General features: G+C 48.9%; 3 protein-coding genes across 7 annotated transcripts in view; all 3 read right to left on the bottom strand.

Moving 5' to 3' along the window:
• Positions 1–85: 85 nt before the first annotated feature.
• TMEM223 (transmembrane protein 223) lies at positions 86–1,138 on the bottom strand. The gene is made up of 2 exons (XM_060019075.1): positions 801–1,138; positions 86–378 (listed from the first exon to the last, which is right to left on the bottom strand). Exons 1-2 carry the CDS (start codon positions 1,114–1,116, stop codon positions 86–88), a joined length of 609 nt encoding a protein of 202 aa, XP_059875058.1. The 5' UTR covers positions 1,117–1,138.
• A 99-nt stretch (positions 1,139–1,237) lies between these two features.
• Positions 1,238–13,214, bottom strand: NXF1 (nuclear RNA export factor 1). Of its 2 annotated transcripts, XM_060019068.1 has the most exons (21): positions 13,040–13,207; positions 9,531–9,714; positions 9,152–9,311; positions 8,266–8,349; positions 8,049–8,153; positions 7,845–7,925; positions 7,662–7,731; positions 7,440–7,528; positions 7,200–7,307; positions 6,907–7,016; positions 5,045–5,081; positions 4,510–4,578; positions 4,358–4,413; positions 4,119–4,226; positions 3,944–4,002; positions 3,722–3,837; positions 3,556–3,598; positions 2,879–2,951; positions 2,219–2,401; positions 1,671–1,731; positions 1,238–1,554 (listed from the first exon to the last, which is right to left on the bottom strand). In XM_060019068.1, the coding sequence occupies exons 1-21, from the start codon at positions 13,065–13,067 to the stop codon at positions 1,516–1,518; spliced, it is 1,863 nt and encodes a 620-aa protein (XP_059875051.1). In that variant the 5' UTR covers positions 13,068–13,207; the 3' UTR covers positions 1,238–1,515. The 2 variants fall into 2 exon arrangements, 1 of the variants encoding a protein (XP_059875051.1); XR_009520418.1 differs by lacking the exons at positions 1,238–1,554; positions 1,671–1,731; positions 2,219–2,401; ... (5 more) ...; positions 4,358–4,413; positions 4,510–4,578 and having other exon boundaries at positions 5,044–5,081; positions 5,396–7,016; positions 13,040–13,214.
• A 1,246-nt stretch (positions 13,215–14,460) lies between these two features.
• Positions 14,461–21,267, bottom strand: part of STX5 (syntaxin 5) — a 28,667-nt gene continuing 21,860 nt past the window's right edge. For 2 of the 4 annotated variants that reach the window (XM_060019071.1, XM_060019070.1), the window contains one exon: positions 14,461–15,380. In XM_060019071.1, coding sequence (XP_059875054.1) covers positions 15,221–15,380 — 160 coding nt within the window. In that variant the 3' untranslated portion in view covers positions 14,461–15,220. The remainder of the gene's footprint in view (positions 15,381–21,267) is intronic. The other 2 variants (XM_060019072.1, XM_060019073.1) reach the window with 1 other exon arrangement.

Here is a 21,267-nt window from a genome sequence, read left to right on the forward strand (position 1 = left end):
TTGTGTGACCCTGGTTGTCACCCCATTCCCTAAGGTTCAGTTTTGATTCCCCTCTGGGAGGGGTGAGTGACCTGAGGTGGTTTCGTCACAAGCTACGGTAGGCACCCACAGTGTTGTCAAAGAGTTTCGTGTTGGGGAAGTGTCCAGCTTTGTCCAAGAGGAAGTAGAATCGTCGGCCTTTGACCTTCAGAGGCAACATGGCAGGGACTTCACCCCGGTGGGCCATGCAGGATACTTGGTTCAAGGGAACTGTAAAATGGGCACCCCAGCCAAAGGGAGCATGAGTGGTGAGGGTCACTTGCTTCCCTCCAGCCTGTAGCATCACTGAGCGCACAGAGCGGAAGGAAAAGAGAAGACCAGCACCAAGTACCAGAGTACCTGCAGGAAGAGCAAAGATTGGGGTTTTCCCTGGAGAGCTAAGAAGCAACCCTTACCGTGTGCCCCCAAATAATAAAAAAAAAAAAATTGCGATGATAGTAACATTTACTAAGCTCCTCCTATACCCCCATCATGTATTAGTCATTCCTCCCAAAAGCCTTAATAGATACTCACACCCATTTTAAAACAGGGTCCAGAGCGTAAGTACTAACTCGCTCAAGGGCACAGAGTGAGAGGCAGACTTCAGCCTGAACCTGTACGAGGGCTTGGCGCTCGGGGACGTCCGACTCCAGTGTACCACACACCTATGAGGGTGGCCTGTCCATCCTGGAGGGTCGGGAGCCCCTTACTCTTCTTGCCCAAGCGGAGAGGATTGTGCCCGCCCTCCTCGACCCATGCCGGGAAGGCAAACCACACCTTACCGATGGCGCCGCAGCCGACGGCAAGGCCGTAGCGCCAGAGCGCGGAGCGCAGGTCCAGGCGGCCGCGGCCTGGGGACTCGGCGTCTGGAGGCCGAGTGGAGGCCGGCGGGCGGGCCAAGGCGGCAATGGCTAGGGAAGCCCAGAAGACGCCCTGGCCAGCGCAGAACAGCCCGAGGACGGCGAAGAAGCGACCTCCTTCGTGCTCGAAGAGCAGCACGTCCCGTGGCGGGCCCACGTCATGCAGAGCCCTGCGCGCGGCAAGCGACTGCAGCGTTAAGAACAGCCGCACACAGCACCGCCGTCCGAGAGCCGCCATGCCCCTGAGCGGCGCCGCTTCCGGGGCGGGACTTCCTGCCGCTGGCCCCGCCCCGCCCCGCCCCCTCGGAGTCCATCTGTCGGCCCCGCCCGCGCTTGTGAAGGGCAAGGCTAAAATAACCCAGCACACTGGACACAAAATACAGTATCACTCTTTATCTTAAAAAGTAGGGAGGATCCTGGGATAAGTACACAAAGCACCTAAGTCCTTCGGGTAGTTTAGTGTCAGTTCTACAAAGTAAGCTTTGGCTTCCTGGCACCAGGGAGGCTCAATCTTCCCGAAGTCTTCAAGAAGGCAGGTAAGGAGAGGGATCCAGCAGTCACAGTCACAGGGGCCGAAGAGGAGACATCAGGACAGACGAGGGCTATTTACAGGGATCTTCTGGGGCATGACTATGGATTACTTTATGAATGCCACTTCTGGGATCTCGCCCTTGGCCTTAGAGAAAAAATAAAAGGTCAGTAGAGCCAGGTGGCCCATGCCCGCGTCCCAAGCCTACGTGACCCTCTTGAAGGCCTGGAAATCTCTTTTAGCCACCTATTCCCAAACTTTACCTTGAGATGAGTAAAGGCCTGGGCAGATCTGGTGTAGTCCCAGTTGTTGTCCTGAAGGCACCTGGAGTAGGGCAAGAACAGGCACCTCCATTAGAACCAAGACGCAGTCACCCTGATCTCTAAATGCCACTTCAACATCCGTTCTATGGAAACACCAACAATTACATACATTCTTGCACTCTTTATACAAATGAAAAGTTGGTAAAAATCCATCTATCAATGGTCTTTCGATTACAAAGAAATATTAAATAGCTATCTATTTCTATTAAATAGCTAACAGAAATGAGCCTAAGGTGAGTTTTATACTAATAGGGAAAGATGTTCATGGGATAAGTAAAGTATGTTGCAGAACAGTATAAAAGAGGGACTTCATTTTGACTTTAAATGTTATGCTAATGTATGCATAGAGAAAATTTTTTTATGGACCGTCTTTTTTTTTTCTTTAAGTAATAAAAAAAGTTCTGGCTTTAAAAATTTTAGGGGCAGTCATTATTCACCAGCAGCCCTACCCCAGTTCACCCTTATTCCTACACATGTCCAGTACTCACTTCTGGGACCACTCAAGGTTCATGCCAGACTGGGTAGAGAATGCCTGCACCATTTCCTGCTGCTCTGGGGAGAGGGTGGGCACTGGGCTGGAAGAAGGTGTGGGTGCAGGCATGGCAAAGGCTCTTTGGATCTCATCAGGACTGGCATTCCGCACAAATAGCTCATCATTTACGATGCACAACCTTGGGGACAAAAAGCACCTGAGACAGCTGGACAGACAGACAGATAACCTCATCCTCCCAACATCATTCCTATTCTCACTTGACGCTCAGATCCTTTCAATACCCACGAGGTCCCTTTTTCATTTCCTCCCTTTCCCATGGACTCCATGTATGGGATTATCTACCAAACACACTAGAATTATACATTCTCCCCCAACACTCATTTATCTTCACAACAGACTTAGGAAGTGAATATTGTTAAACCACTTTTCAAATGAGGAAACTTGCCCTAAGCTAGAAGTGGTGGGGCCAGGATGAAAACCCCAGACAGCTGGACTCCAGAGCCAAGCTCGTCACCACTATGTGACCCTCCTCTGATCACCCCCTGCCTTTCTGAATGTCTGAAGATACCCAGAGGACCGACTCCACCCTCCCCAACCTTCACAGTGGTGGCCATGGATTGGGACTGGGACCCCATACGGTAAGTCCAACACTCACCCTGAATTGCTGGCAGGAACAGCGACGAACGTCCGGGTAAAGGCTCGCAAAGAGTCCCGAGATTTTCCATCCACTGCAATGATAACAATGGTGACAACCTGTCAGAGTCACTCATGTTTTATGTTTTCAAACAGCTTCTCAAAAATCATGGTCTTATTTGATACAAAGAACCCTAAGTGGGCCAGACAGGGATGATTATGTGTGCACAGGGGAGCACAGTGGGGAGGAGTATCAGAGGTCAGGGAGGACAGTAATAACAACAACGCTGTTATCCCACTAGTGGAGTGTGTGTGTGCCAGGCCCGGTGTCAAGCATCTTGTACATCACTTCACTTACTCACCACAACACTGTGAGATGGCTATTACTAACCCCCTTCCTTTCACAAATAAAGACTCAGGCTCAGAGGTAATGTAAATTGCCCACAGACACAGAGGACCAAAGTTGGGATGGAAGCTCAGACCTGCCTGACTCCAAAGTCTGTGTCCTTCTAAACCTCAGGCTTTTCCCATATCCCAGACAGGAAAAGACAGGTGGAGAGGGTAGGCTTGGGGGGAAGAATGAGAGAAGGAGGTCAAGGAAGAAGAGAGAAGAGAAGGTAGCTGGGAAGCTAAGAGTGCTGAGAACGACTAGCTGGGAAAGGGACCACTCTGCAAACTCGGCACTCCGAAGACCCTCACCTTCTTTGAAGACCCCATTGACAGAAAAACACAGCAACGTGCTCTGAAAGAGAAGCAGCAGCATCAGGTGCCACGTAGGCTCCCAGCCAGAGCCCGAGTCCTCCCTGCCTCTTAACCGCCCCTTCCCCAATTCCGCCCTTCTGCCAAGGAAGACATAGGTGCTCACTGTCTGGGCGCTTATGTCTACCACGAAGGAACTGACGTCATGCTGAGTTTTGGGCAGCTCATTGAGGAAGGCCACAACATTGAGACGTGTGTGCTTTAGCAGCCGGAACCGCAGGGCTGTGGGAGGAGGGGAAGCCAAGGTGAGCAGCTGCCACACTCAGCCCACACTCAGCCCCTTCCCATCCCCTTCTCCCAACCTGTTCTGCTCACATCACACACTTACTAGGGTCTTTAAGCTTCTTCACATTCCTACTATCTTTGAAGTACTCAGCTAAGTTGCTTCTGGGGGGAACAGGAGAAAAAGGAGGCAGTGGTCAGAACGGTGTGCATGCGCACGTGCTGGCCTGTATTTGCTGAGAAACTCTGGTCCTGGGCAGGTTCTGGGATGTGACACTCACCGGGCAGGGTTCTGGGGGGTGAAAGGAATACTCAGAGAGCAGCAGGCCCCATCGTGGTAGGCATCCAGGAGCTGCTGCCGGTCTCCGGAGTCATATATCGCATAGTACCTACGAGGAAAACAAAAGGGAAAGCCTGAGCTCCACAATCTGGGGCCGCACAGTGACCGACAGCTCCCGAGAGCGAGCTGTGCTGGGGCTAGCCCACCGCCCCCCAGCCTGAGGTGACCTGAGATACTCACTGCTGCAAGAAGTGCAGGACCAGATTCTTCAGGGTCTCTGTTCCAAAGTAGCTTCCCTGGAATCAAACAGATATTAGGACCACGTAACCAGGACTCTCCTCCCAACGTGAGCGCTAACTCTTGTGCCCCCAACTGCGGCCCCCTCCACTCACCTTGCAGGGAGGTAACACTGTGGGGGCTTCAATGTCAAAGGCAATCGGTGGGGGTAACTCATGGCCGTCCTGCAGAAAGAAAGTGACAGCCGACGATATAAACCAGACAGAAAAGGCTGGATGAGCACTCAGATGGGAGAACTAAGAGTGAGGGGTCACAGGTCAAGTGTCAAAGAGACATGGCAAGGGTCCATGAATCCTGATAGATGCAACTTTTGTCTACAGGTGTTTTTCTGGGAAGAATGATTATATTTTCAGCGACTGTGAAGCTGGGGAGATCCCAGCTGGGAGAAGGATGTCAGATCTCATTGTTCTACCGGCCCTTCAACCCTCCCTCAAAGGTCCTCAATAAAATGGCTTGATTCCCCCCACCCCACAACCAGGGAAAAAAAAAAAAAAAGGATTAGAGACTTTGTCAGATTCTCAAAGGGCTCCATGTCCCCAAATCAGTGATCATACAAACACGTTAGGCAAGACTTTGAGGGTGCGAGATGCTATGCTCCTTAGAAGAGAATGAAAAAAGTTAGGTACTTACCAGGCGTAATAATTTGGGAAATCGCTCTCGAACGGCGCTGTCAAGAATGGGACAGAAATGAGTGATGTTTCAGAGCCACCGTGCCTCCTGGGCTGCTCTAGGGGTGAATATACCAATGCCCGAGGGACAGCCCATCCCACCCTCTTGTCCTCACTCTTTCCCAGCCTCTGAGCTCCAGGAAAAATGGCCCCAACTCCCCACCTCTCCTGGGCACCAGAAATGACTGCCTCGGAGGACGACCCTCTCTTCTCTGAGTGACTCTGAACACGCCACAGAAGCAGCACTCCCGGCCCAGGCTTTAAGCCAGGACCTCCTTTCCCTCCCTACCCCCCTTACCTTCCACCTACTCACCTGTGCAGCCCCCGGGAGGAGGGAATGGGGTGGGAGCCCAGGGGCTCCACTGCCTCAACAGGTATCCATCACTTCTGCCAGGTCTGGCCACGGCCAAGACCAGAACACACCGCAGAAATGGCACAGGATGTTGGGGCAGGGAGATGAGCAAGGCAGGGCTCAGGAGGAGATGAGGCCAAGGAAGCAGCGAGGGGACGAAACGGAGAAGAGAGAGAAAAGGCAGGAGAGGAAGGAGCCAAGGAGACGGGGCCGATACTGGCGAGGAGAGAGAAAGAGGAAAGAGAAAGCAAAGGAAAAGCGAAAGCACTACACGGCAAAGAGTCATTTAGAAAGAAGAGGGAGAACAAAGGAAGAAGCCACCTGACACAGCCCTTTCTTTCAGCTCCCTCTTCCCTGTGGTCCACGGAGGAAATGGGAAACAAAGCCCTGCTGCGGCGGGAGAGCAGCTGCTATTGGCCAGGTCTCTTGTCTGCTACCTGGGTTCCCATCTGAGCTGGGCGTGGGAAGCGAAGCAGCCATGGGGACAGGAGACCTCCCTCAGAAGGGGTGAGGGTTCAGGCCCCTGCAAAGTTGGGGGGGTGAGGGTCTGTGCCCCACCTCTGTTGGCCCCCAAGTTCTCTCCTGATGGCCCCTCTGCGACTGTGCCTGTCTTAGGTTGTTCCTTCCCTGAGGAATCTTACCCGTCTCTGGCTAACCAGCCATCCTCCGGGGCCAAGCAGGGAGATGTGAGGTGTGCGAGTGAGCGAGGTGCAGCGCCCCCAGAGAAGGTCAGTTCTCTGTCACCTTGGTAGCCTATGCCCCCGTGGCCTCCACGCCCAGCACCTGCCCTGGGATTCCCTCGCCAACTGGCGGGGCCCCGGCTCTGGTCACATGTCTTCGGGAACCCAGGTTTCTCCTCCAGGGAGGGCCCAGCTTACAGCACTGGGCAAGAGAGACCGATTGCACGGCACCAGCCACCAGGAGGCCTCAACCTCAGTGTGGGCAGGAAAGCCCAGGCACCAGCCTTGGGCAAGGAGATTGTGAGAAGAGAGCGCCTCTTGGCAAAAGGGCAAGAGGGGCCGTTGCAGGACAGAGGAAGGAAGAACTTCCATCAGCAGGAAGTCCCAGGGAGGGAGGGCTTTCTCTGCCCAGGGATACCAGGCTCTTGGCTCAAAGCAACTCCATGTATGGGGCATGATATACAAGATATGCCCCCTAGCCACGGTAAAAAAGGGAGCTGCTCTTCATGGAACAACAGGGTAGGGGGAGTGTAGAAAACCCTGTGTTCAGGAAGGAAGGAGGAAAGCCACAGAACCAGCAAACAGGCAGACAGGTGAGAAGAAAGGAAAGGAGGCCTGGGGCAAAGCTGGGTGTCACGGATGGACAAACAGGAGGAGCACATGATCCTCCCCAAGGACAGGTGGTTCCAGCTCAGGGCTGCACATCTGCAGACGGGCACTGGTCAGGGTGCATCAGCTCAGCCTCCTAGGGGGTGAAGGTTCCCAGGAGGGGAGACAGAGGTTAAAACTGACCTGATGTAGGTGGACTGGTCTCGAAAGGTATCACACAGGGTGTTTCTGTCAAGCCACAGCTCTTCTAGCTTCAGCCCTTTTATCTTGTCCAACTCCCGCTCAGACTTTAGCTGCAAAGGATGGGGAGAAAAGGCGGGAAAGACATGCTGGTAAAGGGAGCCAGCTAGATTCCTCCCACCCCCAAGCCCCACCTCATCCCTTAAATGCCCTCCCTCGCCTCTTGCTGCCACCAGGCAAGCTCTCTCCACCCTCTGCCCACCCCATCCAAAACACGAACAGGCTCTCAGTCTCACCTCATTTCCAGAAAGATCGAGGATCTTTAGATTGGGTGCTTTCTGCACAATGCTGGACAAGTCATCCAGCCTGTACAGCTTGTTATTGCTCAAGTTTAAGGACAACAGCTGTGGGGAGAGAAGAATTTAGAGGAAGCACCAGCAGCAAGGGAATCTGAAACAAACCTGCCTCCCAACCCCATCCTATCTATCTATTTATCCCACCCTGCTTCCTCCCACCTAGTGGGACAAAGGCCTCACCTCAGGGATGTTCTCTTCAATGATTCGCAGGGTGGCTGCCATACAGCTTCTACGATTCAGGACAACATCAATGTTCTGGGCCACCAAATCTTCAGGAAGGAAAGGGAAGTCTGAGAGGGCTCACCCAGGCCAGCGTTCCCACCAAACCAGCCTCAAATGTTCCCTGCCTGACAGATCCCCCTCTGCCGCCACCCATCTGAGAATTACTGCTATCAACCGTACCTGGGTCTGAACGGAGGCCCTTGAGGTCAAGTGCTTGCTGGGAGCCATCGTATCGTTTGCTCATGACCAGCTACAGAGGAATACAAAGGATTCAGCGGTCACTGGAGTCGCGTGTGGGCATGGGTGGAGGGTGAGAACTGGCAGGACTCGGGTGGAAGCACCCATCCCTTGCGGCTGCCTCACCTTTAGCTGCTCTGCTTGCTCTGGCTTCAGTTCGTTCTGCACAGTGTGGGGTGGAAGAGAGGAGTTGATGATGATAGATATCTGCAGGGGAGACACGCATGGGCACGGTGAACTCCAGGGAGGCCTAAGCCCCAGGACCAAGACCCAGTCCATGCCCTGAGCACCAATCCCCACCCCCAACCAAGCCAGGCCCTTCACACATACCCTGCGGTTCTCCCGATCCAAAATCTTATAGTTGACAGCCTTCAATGCAGAGGCAGTACTGGCATCCTCAACAAAAAACAGGGCCCGTGTGTTTTCATAGTGAAACTGCAAGAAGAGAAAACAACAGCATTGGACTTGGGAGCCCAGAGCACCCCCGTGCAGATGGTACCTCCACCTGCTCCTTGGTCCCCAGCCACACACCTGGGCCTTCTCTTACCTCAATGGGAGTGAAAGGGATGCTGCACTTGCTCTGAATCATGCTCAGGAGCCATGACTTGTCATATTTCCTGCCATAAGGAATCTAGATGAGAGAAAGAGAAGAGAAGGGAACAACACATAACTAATACTGAACAGCAGACCCACTCTAGCCCTCCTTTCGTATCATCTGCCAAGCTCTGAAGAAACGGTCAATTAAAGGGTTTCTGGGGGGACTTCCCTGGCGGTCCAGTGGTTAAGACTCCTCGCTCCCAATGCTGGGGGCCCAGGTTCGATCCCTGGTCAGGGAACTAGATCCCGCATGCCACATCTAAGACCCGGTGCAGCCAAATAAATATTTTAAAAAAAAAAAGGTTTTCTGGGAACTCCCTGGTGGTCCGGGTTCAATCCCTGGTGGGGGAACTAAGAAGATCCCACAAGCTGCACGGTGTGGCCAAAAAAAAGGGTTTCTACTCAAGCCAAACACAAACTCCTTAACCTCCTTTCTGTCCATTTATACTTATTATTCCTCAAAAGATTCAAATTGTTTGATTCTAAAAGTTCCAAGACATCATTTATAACCTGCCTGCCCCTGAGAGAACTCAAGGGACCCCCAGCTCCACACTCAGCTTGAGTCAGATGGAGACATGTGGAGGCGTTATTCCACCTCCCAACCACAGTTACCACATTTCCCTTTAGATGGCCTCCCCGTCCTACCTGTCCCCTTCTCCTTTTCTGAACCTGCTCTTAGGTGTTCTAAGATATTGACTCTTAGGAGAAAGAATGGTTACCTGATTGTGGAGTTAACAGCTGAGAACACTGATTTTTTAATGTGAAAAGTAAACACCTTAACTCTGAGCCCAGCCCCCTATAGCTCCCCTGCACCATGTAATTTCCAAGGTACTCACTGTAATCTTAAACCAGTTCTTTGAGGTCCCATCCTGGCTGGTGCCAGCCCCTCCCCTCTCTGGAGGAGCTCTATCTCTCCGCAGAGGCACAGTAACATGAATTCGAGACCGCTCGTGCCAATTATCACCCCTACGGTTGGGTCGTGCAGCATAGGGGTTGCTGTGGGGAGGGAGAGAATAAAACACTCAGAAAGGTCAGGAGTGTCTTCTCAAAGACTTTCCTGCACTGTTACCAGGACCACAACTAAGACTGCTCAACCATTAAGCAGGTCCTGGCATTTCTCTCTCTTCCAGGCGGGAAGAGAAATGACATGGACAGTAAGAGGGCTACATAAATGAGGGGGTCGATAAATTCAAACCAGATCAACTGGTTACTTACTATCGTACTCGGGAAACATCCTGGGCATCGCTCATTGCCACATCTCTGTTCTCTTCCTCAAGGCGGGAAGACCGAACAACGAAACCTCCTCTTCCAGACCTCCGGTTCCCCTCACCATACTTCCACCGGAAGGGGCCCCGGCCTTTCTTTCTTCTTTGAGGGAAACCAACACGATCATCGTGCTCTGGGGTTGGGAACAGAATTTTAAATGAGAAAATACATCACTGGTTCAGCTACCTTGCCTGGCGACCACAGCATCCGGCACCCGGCACTATCAGATGAGATACGCACTCACTACAGAGACCACCTCCGTGCAAACTCTTCTGCCTGTCCAGGGAAAGAACCCTTTCCGTGGGATGGCAGCAACAGGGGAAAATGATTGGAAAACTGTGTAAAGTCTTTAGAAAAATGAAGCAGAAACTGGAACTATAGAAAGAAGAAGCAGAATGTGGAAGTGAGAGTGTCCCAAGTTTAACTGGATACAACTCAGAGCCCCTGAAAGTCATCTGAAGTCTGCTTTTCTCAGCCTCCCAAATCTACTTAATCCCACTCAAAATTTTTTTTAACTTTTAATTTTATATTGGAGTATAGCTGATTAACAACGTTGTGTTAGTTTCAGGTGTACAACAAAGTAATTCAGTTATACATATAAATGTTATCTATTCCTTTTCAAATTTTTTTCCCAATTCGGTTGTTAGAGAATACTGAGCAGAGTTCCCTGTGCTATACAGTATGTCCTCGTTGGTTATCCATTTTAAATAGAGCAGTGTGTACACGTCAATTCCAAACTCCCTAACTATCCCTGCCCCCCCACCCTTCCCCCCTAGTAACCATAAGTTCATTCCCTAAGTCTACCCTCACTGAAAATTTGATCAGTCACAATAGTTACATCACAATCACAATAATTACATCAGCTCTCAGTAAACAATACTTCTTTTGCCTATATAGCACAGACATCAGTTACAAATATGACCAATTTAAGGGCTTCTTTTAGGTCTTGTTCTCTCTTCAAAAAACTAAAAATAGAGCTACCATATGATCCAGCAATTCCACTCCTGGTTATATATCTGGAAAAAACAAAAAATACTAACTCAAAAAGATACATGCATAAATTAAGAGATTGGGATTAACATATACACACTACTATATATAAAACAGATAATCAACAAGGACCTACCATAGAGCACAGGAAACTCTACTCAAAACTCCGAAATAACCTATATGGGAAAAGAATCTGAAAAATAGATATATGTATAACTAAATCACTTTGCTGTACGCCTGAAACTAACACAACATTGTAAATCAACTATACGCTAATGTAAAATAAAAATTAAAAAAAAAGGAAAACATCAAAACTAAGAAAAAGGGAAGAAAACAAATAAGCTTCACTTGCTTTTTTTTTAAATCTTTAAATTTTTATTGGAGTTTAATTGCTTTACAATGCTGTGTTAGTTTCTACTGTACAGCAAAGTGAATCAGCTATATGTATACATATATCCCCTCTTTTTTGGATTTCCTTCCCATTTAGGTCACCACAGAGCACTGAGTAGAGTTCCCTGTGTTATATACCATATGAGCTTCACTTCTGTTCAGGGGGGAAAAATAAAGATACATGCATCCCAAAGTTCATAGCAGCACTATTTACAGTGGCCAAGATATGGAAGCAACCCAAGTGTCCATCAAGAGACTAATGGATAAAGAAGATGGGGTACATATATACACAACAGACTCAGGAGGAGATGACTACTACTCAGTCATAAAAAAGAATGAAATACTACTCAGTCATAAAAAAGAATGAAATTTTGCCACTGCAACACCATGAATGGACTTGGAGGGTATTATGCTTAGTGAAATAAGTCAGACAGAAAAAGACAATTATTGTATGATAGCACCTACATGTGGAATCTAAAAAATAAATATATTCAGCAAAACAGAAACAGTCTCACAGATATAGATAACAAACTAGTGGTTACCACTGGGGAGACGGAAGTGGGGAGGGACAAGATAAAGTTATGGGATTAAGAGATACAAACTACTAAATATACAATGGATAAGCAACAAGGATACATTGTACAGCATGGGCAGTGACAGCCATTACTTTGTAATAACTTTTAATGGAATCGAATTTATCAAATACTGAATCACTATGTCATATACCTGAAACTAACATAATACTGTAAATCAACCTTACTAAAAAAAACTAAATAAATAAAATTCTTGTTCTTAAACTGCCACTCTGAAGTGAATGTGGAAGTGTGAGTGACCCAAGTGTAACTAGACACAACTCAGACTCCCTGAAAATCACCTGAAATCAGCTTTCTGTCAGCCCACCCAAATCTACTTAATCCCAAGGTGACCTCTCTCACATCTCAGAAAAGCAATCACAATGATTACATTAGCTTTCAGTAAACAATACCTCTTTTGCCTATACAGTACAAACATCAGTTACAAATATGACCAATTTAAGAGCTTCTTTTGAAAGCCTTATTCTCAAACTGCCACTCTGAAGTTTAGGGAGTGAGCTCTTTGTTTCCTTGGTCAGAAATGCCTCTTAACTCAGGAGACAACTCCTAAATTCAGGTTCTAGTGGCAGCTAGGGTGTTTCACCAAGGGTCCTCAAATGTTCTCCAGGAATATGATCCTCTGAACCCTGGTGGGTAGGAATGGCTTCTTAAAAAAGACGCATGATTCCCCAAAAAGGTCTGTCTAATGCGTAATACTCTGCAAACAATGAACCTCAAGAAATGACCCTAGGGAAAAAATAATAAATGAATAGAAAGCGCAGCTAACGTTCATTGAGGGCTTTCTCCAATGCCAGGCACTATGCTCCAGGCACTTGACACGAACCATCTCGTTTTAACGCACACACGGAGACAAACTCAGGGGGTAGGTACTGTTTCTATCCTTATTAAAGGGGTGGAAAATCAGGCCTGAGTGTTTAACTCACTCAAGATTGGCATAGCCAACTCAGGATTGAAACCTCGGCTGTCGTGTGCTTTTAACCACTACTCTGGACTAAAACCCAATGTAGTGTTCGGACTAGAACATCGAGTTAGTGTGTAGGTCTAAAATATTAAACCAAAGCCGCGGCGGGTGGGGGGGAGGGGAAGGGGGCAAGACCGACTGGACGCGCGGTAGAAAATAGGGCACCAGCGGCCCAAGAGCAGGGCACCGACTCACATTAAAGAGTCTGGCAGCCAAATTGAACTGACAGGTATCAACCATCCACAAAGTTCAAAGGAATCTCATCACCACGCTGCCGAGCCACCGGCTTCGAGCCGCAGGTGCTCGCAACGCCAGGATTCCGGAATTAACAAGTCGGGCACCCACTCTCAAGTTCAGCCAAACCCCCGGGCTGCCTCGCCCCGGGCCGGGCCGGTGCCGAGCACCGCCGCTCCCCGCGGACGCCGGGCCCCTCGCGGCCTCACGCCCCGGCGCTGCGGCCTAGGCCGGCGCTGCCCAGCTGAGCCCAGATCGTCCCGCTCCCCAACCCAAGGGCCGGCACTGACCGTTGTACGACTTCCCCTCGTCCGCCATGGCACACCGAGAAAGGGAGGGCTCTGTCGCGGGCCGCAACCCAGCCCAACGTCCGAACGCCTAGGCGCTCCAAGGCGAAGTGCTCCTGCGCTGGGTGCCACCGCTTTTATGGGGTCGAGCTCGTCACAGACAGCCGACGTCCTACAATAACAGGCGGGGCCGCTGGGACATGTGCGTACGCATCCGACGAGCAGACGCGCCGGGGGCGGGACTTCGCGCTGCACGCCCCGCCCAAGACCCGAGCTCGCGCAGCCCAGAGTTACCGCGAGTTCGCCCCGCCCCCTACTCGTATCCGTCCGCCGCTAGACCAGCACCACAAAGGTAGGGGCTCAAGCAGAGCGCTGGACGCTACAGCCCAGGATTCCAAGAGGAACAGGGAAGAGGAGCCACAAGAAGTGCTGCCGAGGAATGGGAGACCAAGGGCCTTGGAGTGGGAGTGACCGCTCATAGACCCCTACGGGGATCCAGCCAGGGCTTAGGTCTCATCTCAGCCCAGCCCTTTGCCATCTGCGTTATCTATGCCGTGCTTTCCTCGCCTATAAAAATAGAAAACTAGAAGGTAAGCTCCAAGAGAGCAGGGACTTGACTAATTCATGGCTTTTTTCTCCAGCACCTGGCTCAGTACCATACCTAGCACGTAGCGGAAACTCAACAAATATTTATGAAATAAGCTTCCTATCTCTGCGTTCCCCCAAGAAGAGTTGCAGAGTCAAATGAGAAAAACTGCATTTGTCAGGCTTTGGTCGTCTTCACAGACCGCCCCACCCACCACCGATGTGCTGTGCTAAACCCACATCGTGGGTCAACTGGGCAGTGAAGATGCAAGCAAGCCCACCCTCTGAACACAGGCCAAGGGGAGAGGAAATATTAAAACACCAGGCCTAGGAAAGACCTGGGCTCTCCTAGACAACCCCCCCCCCCGCCCCCCGCAAAGTGCTATGGCCAGCCCAGTGTGATGGTGATGGTCCTCGCTATAGCTTGAGCTTCCTTTGGGTGTGTGAAATGGGGGAACTCCGGTGACTTCGGCACGATGTGGTCGTGGGTCCTGCTCGGGACTGACAAGCATATTGACCTCCCTGGAGGGTAGGTGTTCCAGGCAGGTCTCTACTTCATTCTCGTGTGACTAGCTTGGATTTGGTGAGGGGCTTCGAGGGGACCACGAGCCTCAGCTGGAGCTGCGAACAAACACTTCTCTTCACCTTTCACTCCTGGCAGCAGGCAGAACTCCTGCTTCATCCAGCCCAAGGAAAACGTGGGGCCAGCTGGTTGGAGGATGCAGATGAAAACAGGTCCAAATACTTCTGGAGATGGTCCTGAAGTTGCCACCCATCAGAGACCCACTCTGAGATCCTGCTCCCCGCTTTGAAGGGAAGTTTCCATGCTAATTAAGTGCTGCTGCACTTGGTTATCCCCTGCTGGAGGCAGCTGTGTGCATGGAGCCCAAAGCCTGGCCGCTTGGGGCCATCAGCCCAACCCTTTCAGTTATAATATTGGGCAGTGGGCTCACTCCACTTGCTGCCTAGGCCTTTTGACACTCCCACCCAAAAATGACGACATGGCTAGTGAGGCTGACAGTCTTGTTGTAATTGGGAGAAAACAGGCTGCAGCACATTTGGCAGATTGAGAGTCACCTGCAGCCAAAGTTGGGGTTATGCAGGCAGCCGAGGGGCTCAGGGCCCCCTGCCTCACATGGTGAAGAGAGGAAGAAGAGGTCAAATTCTAATCCAGATGGGAAAGTTGGTCCCTGGGCCAGTTTCACTTCCTTTCCTCACTCTCAGGAAGGTGAGGAAGGACATCACCTCCCCTTGCTGCCAAAGTTTCTTTTGCGACAGGCTGGGGAGGGTTTATAAAAATCTCCTAGTGGAGACAACCTGCGTGATGAGCCCCCAGTTGGCCTCTGCTCCCTTCCAGCCACTTCACAGCAGAGTCCAAATCCAGAACCGTGTGTGTTTCATGGGCTGGAGGATGGGGAGGGGAGGACAGGGTGGCCAGAGGAAAGGAGTGGGGGACTGGGGGCAGTGGCCATTCTTAGCAGTTCGAAGGAAGCAGGGCCTTTCTCCCAAGCATCCTGCACAGGCTCAGTGGCAGCTCTGGCAACCTGCCCTCCCAGGAGGGTTCCAAACCCCCATGGAGTGCCTCAGAGTGGAGAGGGTTCAGGCAAGGAAGACCACAAAGATGATGAAGAACACAATGAGGATGAGGAAGATTTTGACCATAAGCCACCGGTTGGAGGTGACCGACTGGAAGTACTTGAGGATCTCTGAGTGGGCGGCCTCAACATCCAGCTGGGCTCCCAGCACGTTCTCGTCGATCCTGGGGATAGGGCCAGGAGGAGGGGAAAGAGAATGACACTGGATTAAAAAGAATGCTGTTGAAGTGTATTTTCTGCATGTTTATATATTTGTATTGATATACAGAAAAAGCTCTGGAAGGGTAATATAAACAAGTCTTGGCTGTGGTTTGAAAATCAACTCTGCAACTTATTAGCTTATGACCCCTAAGCCAGTCATTTAACCTCAAGTCTCATTTTCCTCAACTGCAAAGGAAGGAAAAATGAGGATAACACAAACCGTAAGTTTGTTGTCAATCTTAAATGAGTTATATAAAGTGCCCAACCCATACTAAGAGGATCCAAAATGTTATATTTTTTTGCTCATTGGTATTTATTGATTTTTGTCTAATAAACAGTATTGCATTTGTAAAAAGGGGGAAAAGTTCACAGACCATTATGGTAAGGAAACCCTGGTTCTGAGTGAGAAAGGAAGAAAAACTTGATGATGTGGAAAGAAAGTCAAGGGATAAGAAAAGCCCTGTATTAGGAGAACATGTCTCTCAGGATATAGAGAAGTTCTCAGAAGAATGGCAATCTCTTGAGACACTGCTGAGGAAAATCAAACATATCCCAGCTAATCTGAATATGCAGAGTCCTAAAAACCAAATATAAACCCTGGTCTTTGCAAAGGGATTCGCTGGGAGCAGGCACCTGTGGGAGCTGTGAGGTCAGAAAAGTTGGTGGAGCCTGGTAATCAAATAGGAAGTGAGAGGAAAGGCTGGGCCAGTGGCTGCAAGTCCAAGGTCCTGGTAAGGTGGTCATGAGGACGGCGAGCTAATCTCTGTCCAAATACAGGAGCCTGGATTGTACACGGCTCCCTGTTTATGTCAGGGAGGCTAAAGTTATCAGGTTTCCTAGCTTTTGGCTATAACTGCATTTCTCAGTGTGGATGCGTTTGTCATCTCATACCCAATTAAGCTCATTCATATCGGCAATTGTAATGGCTTTGCTGAACAAAAGTGGAAAAACAATGAATGCAATCTGGCATCTAAAAGATTTTAAATGGGAGTCTGTGAATGAAATCTAATACAAGGAAAGAAATTACTATTATTCTATAGTAATTTTAAGACAGAAAACTTCTTTAAGGAAGAATGTCAGCTAATAAATGTAGAAGGAATGAGCAAATTAGAAAATTACCATTTTGCAACACACACTCTCACAAACGAATCAGGCAAGGACCATCAGGGGGCTAAGGAACTGGAAATTCACAGGGACACAAAGCATCACTCCACAGATGACTCAGTCTGATGGTCACCCCCTTGAACAAGTGGCCAAACTTGGTATCACCAATAAAAGATATAACCTCGGGCTTCCCAAATACATGGAACTTAAATTTAATCATAGGGAAAACAGGGGACAAATAAACATGGAGGACCTCGTACAAGAGACGCTGGCCTCTTCAAAAAAATGTAAGTATCACACACACACAAAAAACAAAAGGCAGACTAAAGAGACACAACAATCAAATGAAATGTATGAATGTTGCCTGAATCTTAAATTGAAGGAAAAAAGCTAAAAGCTTTTTTTTTTAGACCAGTTGGGGAAATTTGCGTATGGACTGAGTGCTGGCCTGTGCTGGAGAATCATTCATGTTCTTAGGCTCGATAACGGTCCTGTGGCTGCTCAGGAGAAGACCTATGTTTGGCAGATGCTTGCTGAAGTATCTGGGATAAAATGTCATGATGTTTGCACCTACTTTTAAATGATTCAGAAAAAAAAAAAAGGTGAGAGGAAGCAAATGTGATAAAATGTCAACCGTTGGTGAATCCAGGTGAAAGGAATATAGGTGTTCCTTATGCTATCCTCCCAACTTTTCTATAGTTTGAAAAATTTTAATTTACAAGTTGGAGGGAAAAGGAAAATGACTAACACTACATCAGCAGTTTTTCTACCTTAGAAAAACATAAGAATCGCCTGTTGAGCGTCTCAAAAACGCAGATTCAGGCTTCCCTGGTGGCGCAGTGGTTGAGAGTCCGCCTGCCGATGCAGGGCACACGGGTTCGTGCCCCGGTCTGGGAAGATCCCACATGCCGCGGAGCGGCTGGGCCCGTGAGCCATGGCCGCTGAGCCTGCGCGTCCGGAGCCTGTGCTCCGCAACGGGAGAGGCCACAACGGTGAGAGGCCCGCATACCTCAAATCAAAAACAAAAACAAAAACGCAGATTCTTTTTCTTTTTTTTTTTTTCTGCCAAGCCAAGTGACTTGTGGGATCTTAATTCCCCGACCAGGGATCGAACCTGAGCCCACAGCAGTGAAAGTGTGACGTCCTAACCACGGGACCGCCAGGGAATTCCCTGGCGGTCCCGTGGTTAAGACTTAGCATTTTCACTGCTGTGAGCCGGGGTTTGACCCCTGGTTGGGGAACTAAGATCCCACATGCCACAAGGAGTGGGCAGAAGAAAAAAAAGCAAATTCTTAGGTCTCACATTCAGAGATTCTAGGATGGGCCCAGGAAACTACATACTGAGAACTTTGGACTAAATCAGTGGTTTCTCATGAGGGTGCTCAAATCCAGATCCACTGGCATTTGCAGGAAGCAAACACAAGAATATCTGGGTCTATTTTAAAAACATCATCCTTTCAAATTTTCAGTTTCTTTTTCATATCATTGCACACAAGTTTTCTCTCCTTTGTTATTTCCCTTTTATGTTTCAATCTACTGCCAGATTGCTTCTGAGCCACTCAACTGAAATTGCTGGCACTGATCCAATTAATCCAAGCCCCCTGATCCAAGTAATGCTTGAGGATTCACACTTCCTTTCTCAGGGGCACCAAGAAATAACGACCCCTTTCTCCCTAAAATTCTTTCCACCTCAGCTTCACATCTCTTTGCTTTTTTCTCTCATCTCCCTAAAACTTCCTCCTCAGTCTCTTGGACAGATTCTTCCCTTCACCACATATGCCTGGAATCCATGGGGAGCTGTCCTGTCCTTATTCTCACTTTACCCATTGTCCCTGGGTAGTCTCATCTACCTCCATGGTTTCACCCAGAAGCTGCTGACTCCCAAGTCCTTATCTCTAGCTTAGCCCTCTCTTCTGAGCATTAAGACCATGCATCTCATGCCTCTCAGCTGTCCCAGAACAAACCTCATTCTCCTCACCCAGCACCAGTCTGCGGCCTCTTGCGTTCTCTCCCTATCCCCAGATCCAGGAGGACTAGCTCACAGGAGCAGCGACAAATGTTTGCTAAACCAATGAACAAACGAGTACTAACACCGAAAAATACTTATGACACTTTTTCAAGGAAGACTAGAATGTAAAGTTGTATACATACTATAACTTTTTTTTTTTTTTAAATAAAAGGCTTTCAGTTTTGTTGGCATGCGGGATTTTAGTTCCCTGTCCAGGGACGGAACCCATGCCCCCTGCAGTGGAAGTGCGGAGTCCTAACCACTGGACCGCCAGGGAATTCCCTAACTCTATTTAAAACACATATGCAGGGGCTTCCCTGGTGGCACAGTGGTTAAGAATACACCTGCCAATGCAGGGGGCACGGGTTCGAGCCCTGGTCCGGGAAGATCCCATATGCTGTGGAGCAACTAAGCCCATGCGCCACAACTGCTGAGCCTGTGCTCTAGAGCCTGCGAGCCACAACTACTGAGCCCGTGAGCCACAACTGCTGAGCCTGTGCACCTAGAGCCCATGTTCCGCAGCAAGAGAAGCCACCGCGATGAGAAGCCTGCACACCACAACGAAGAGTAGCCACCGCTTGCCGCAACTAGAGAAAGCCCGCATGCAGCAACAAAGACCCAATGCAGCCAAAAAAATTAATAATAATAAATTCTTAAAAAAACACACATATGCATTGGGGAAAGAACACAAAGCTTTTATTGATACAAATCTGTTTCTTTGAATCTATAATATTCTAATATTCAAAATACACTGTAGGGCTTCCCTGGTGGCGCAGTGGTTAAGAACCCGCCTGCCAATACAGGGGACACGGGCTCGAGCCCTGGTCCGGGAAGATCCCACATGCCGCGGAGCAACTAAGCCCATGCGCCACAACTACTGAGCCTGCGCTCTAGACCCCACAAGCCACAACCACTGAGCTCACATGCCACAGCTACTACAGCTACTACATGCCACGCACCTACAGCTCCACAACAAGAGAAGCCACCACAATAAGAAGCCCACGCACCGCAATGAAGAGTAGCCCCCGAGTAGCCCCTGCTCGCAGAAACTAGAGCGCACACAGCAACAAAGACCCAATGCAACCAAAAAACAAAAACATTGTAGCCTGAAGAGCTCCAGTGTTTATGGCCTAACTCAGCAATTCAACTGAATTCCCTAGGTCTCAGTTGAACCAGGTAAGAATCAGTCAATTCTCCTGGTTCTAGGATCAAGACTGCTGTCTTCACAGTGCCTTTAAATTGCCCGATTAAATATGTGAGGCTGCTTAATGCACTGGTGTTGGGAAACCTGCTTTATACAAATGCAGGTGTTCACGCAGTTTCACTTGATCAACAACCAGGAGTACAAGCACTCTGCTTGCTAGGTGCTGTGGGGAATAAAGAACATCCAGGCCTGGACATTGCCCGAAGGCATCAGAGCAAGTGGGCGGCAATGTGTGAACCTGCGGATTCCTCAGAACTCCCACACCTCCTCTCCTTGATTCTCTCCACTAATGGCCTTTCTTCTTACCGAACTGAGAACATGGAAGTAGTTTGAAGAATTGGGCAAGGTAAAAAAACCAGGTTCCTGGCCTCATACTTGGAGATTCTGATTCCACAGATGTGAGTGCAGTAGACTGCCAGGAACCTTCATTTTTTTTTTTCCAGGAGAAAATATATTTTTAAATTAGGTATAGCTGATTTAAGATACTATAGTAATTTCAGGTATAGAACATGGTGACTCAAAATTTTTTGTTTGTTTTTTTTGTGGTTTTTTTTGCAGTACGTGGGCCTCTCACTGTTGTGGCCTCTCCCGTTGCGGAGCACAGGCTCCAGACACACAGGCTCAGCGGCCATGGCTCACAGGCCCAGCCACTCCGCGGCATGTGGGATCCTCCCGGACCGGGGCACAAACCTGTGTCCCCTGCATCGGCAGGCGGACGCTCAGCCACTGCGCCACCAGGGAAACCCTCAAAATTTTCACAGATTATACTCCATTTAAAGTTATTATAAAATGTTGGCTATATTCCCTGTGCTGTAGAATATTTACATTCTTGTAGCTTATTTTATATACAGTTTTTATCTCTTAAACCCCTCCCCTATCTTGCCCCTCTCCCTTCCCTCTCCCCATCAGTAACCACTAGTTTGTTCTCTATATCTGTGAATTTGTTTCTGTTTTGTTACATTCATTCATTTTTTTCTTTCCATTTTTTTTAATTGACGTATTGTTGATTTACAATATTATGTTTTAGATGTACAACAGTGATTCGCAATTTTTAAAAGTTATACTCCAATTAGTTATAAACTATTGGCTATATTGTCTGAACTCTACAATGTATCCTGGTAGCTTGTTTTATACACAGTAGTCTGTACCTCTTAATCCCCCACCCGCATGTTGCCCCTCCCCCTTCACTCTCCCCACTGGTAACCACTAGTTTGTTCTTTATATCTGAGTCTGTCTCTTTTTTGTCATATTCAGTAGTTTGTCTTATTTTTTAGATTCCACATAAGTGATATTATACACCATTTGTCTTTGACTTATTTCACTAAGCATAATACACTCCAAGCCTATTCATTGTTGCAAGAGTTGCTGCAAATGGCAAGAGTTCATTCTTTTTATGGCTGAGCAGTATTCTGTTGTATACATATACTACATCTTCCTTATCCATTCACCTGTTGATGGACACCTAGGATGTTTCCATAACTTGGCTATTCTAAATAGTGGTGCTGTGAACACTGGGGTGAATGTACCTTTTCAA

Source organism: Delphinus delphis, chromosome 8, assembly GCF_949987515.2.
Source record: "Delphinus delphis chromosome 8, mDelDel1.2, whole genome shotgun sequence".
Lineage (NCBI taxonomy): Eukaryota > Metazoa > Chordata > Mammalia > Artiodactyla > Delphinidae > Delphinus > Delphinus delphis.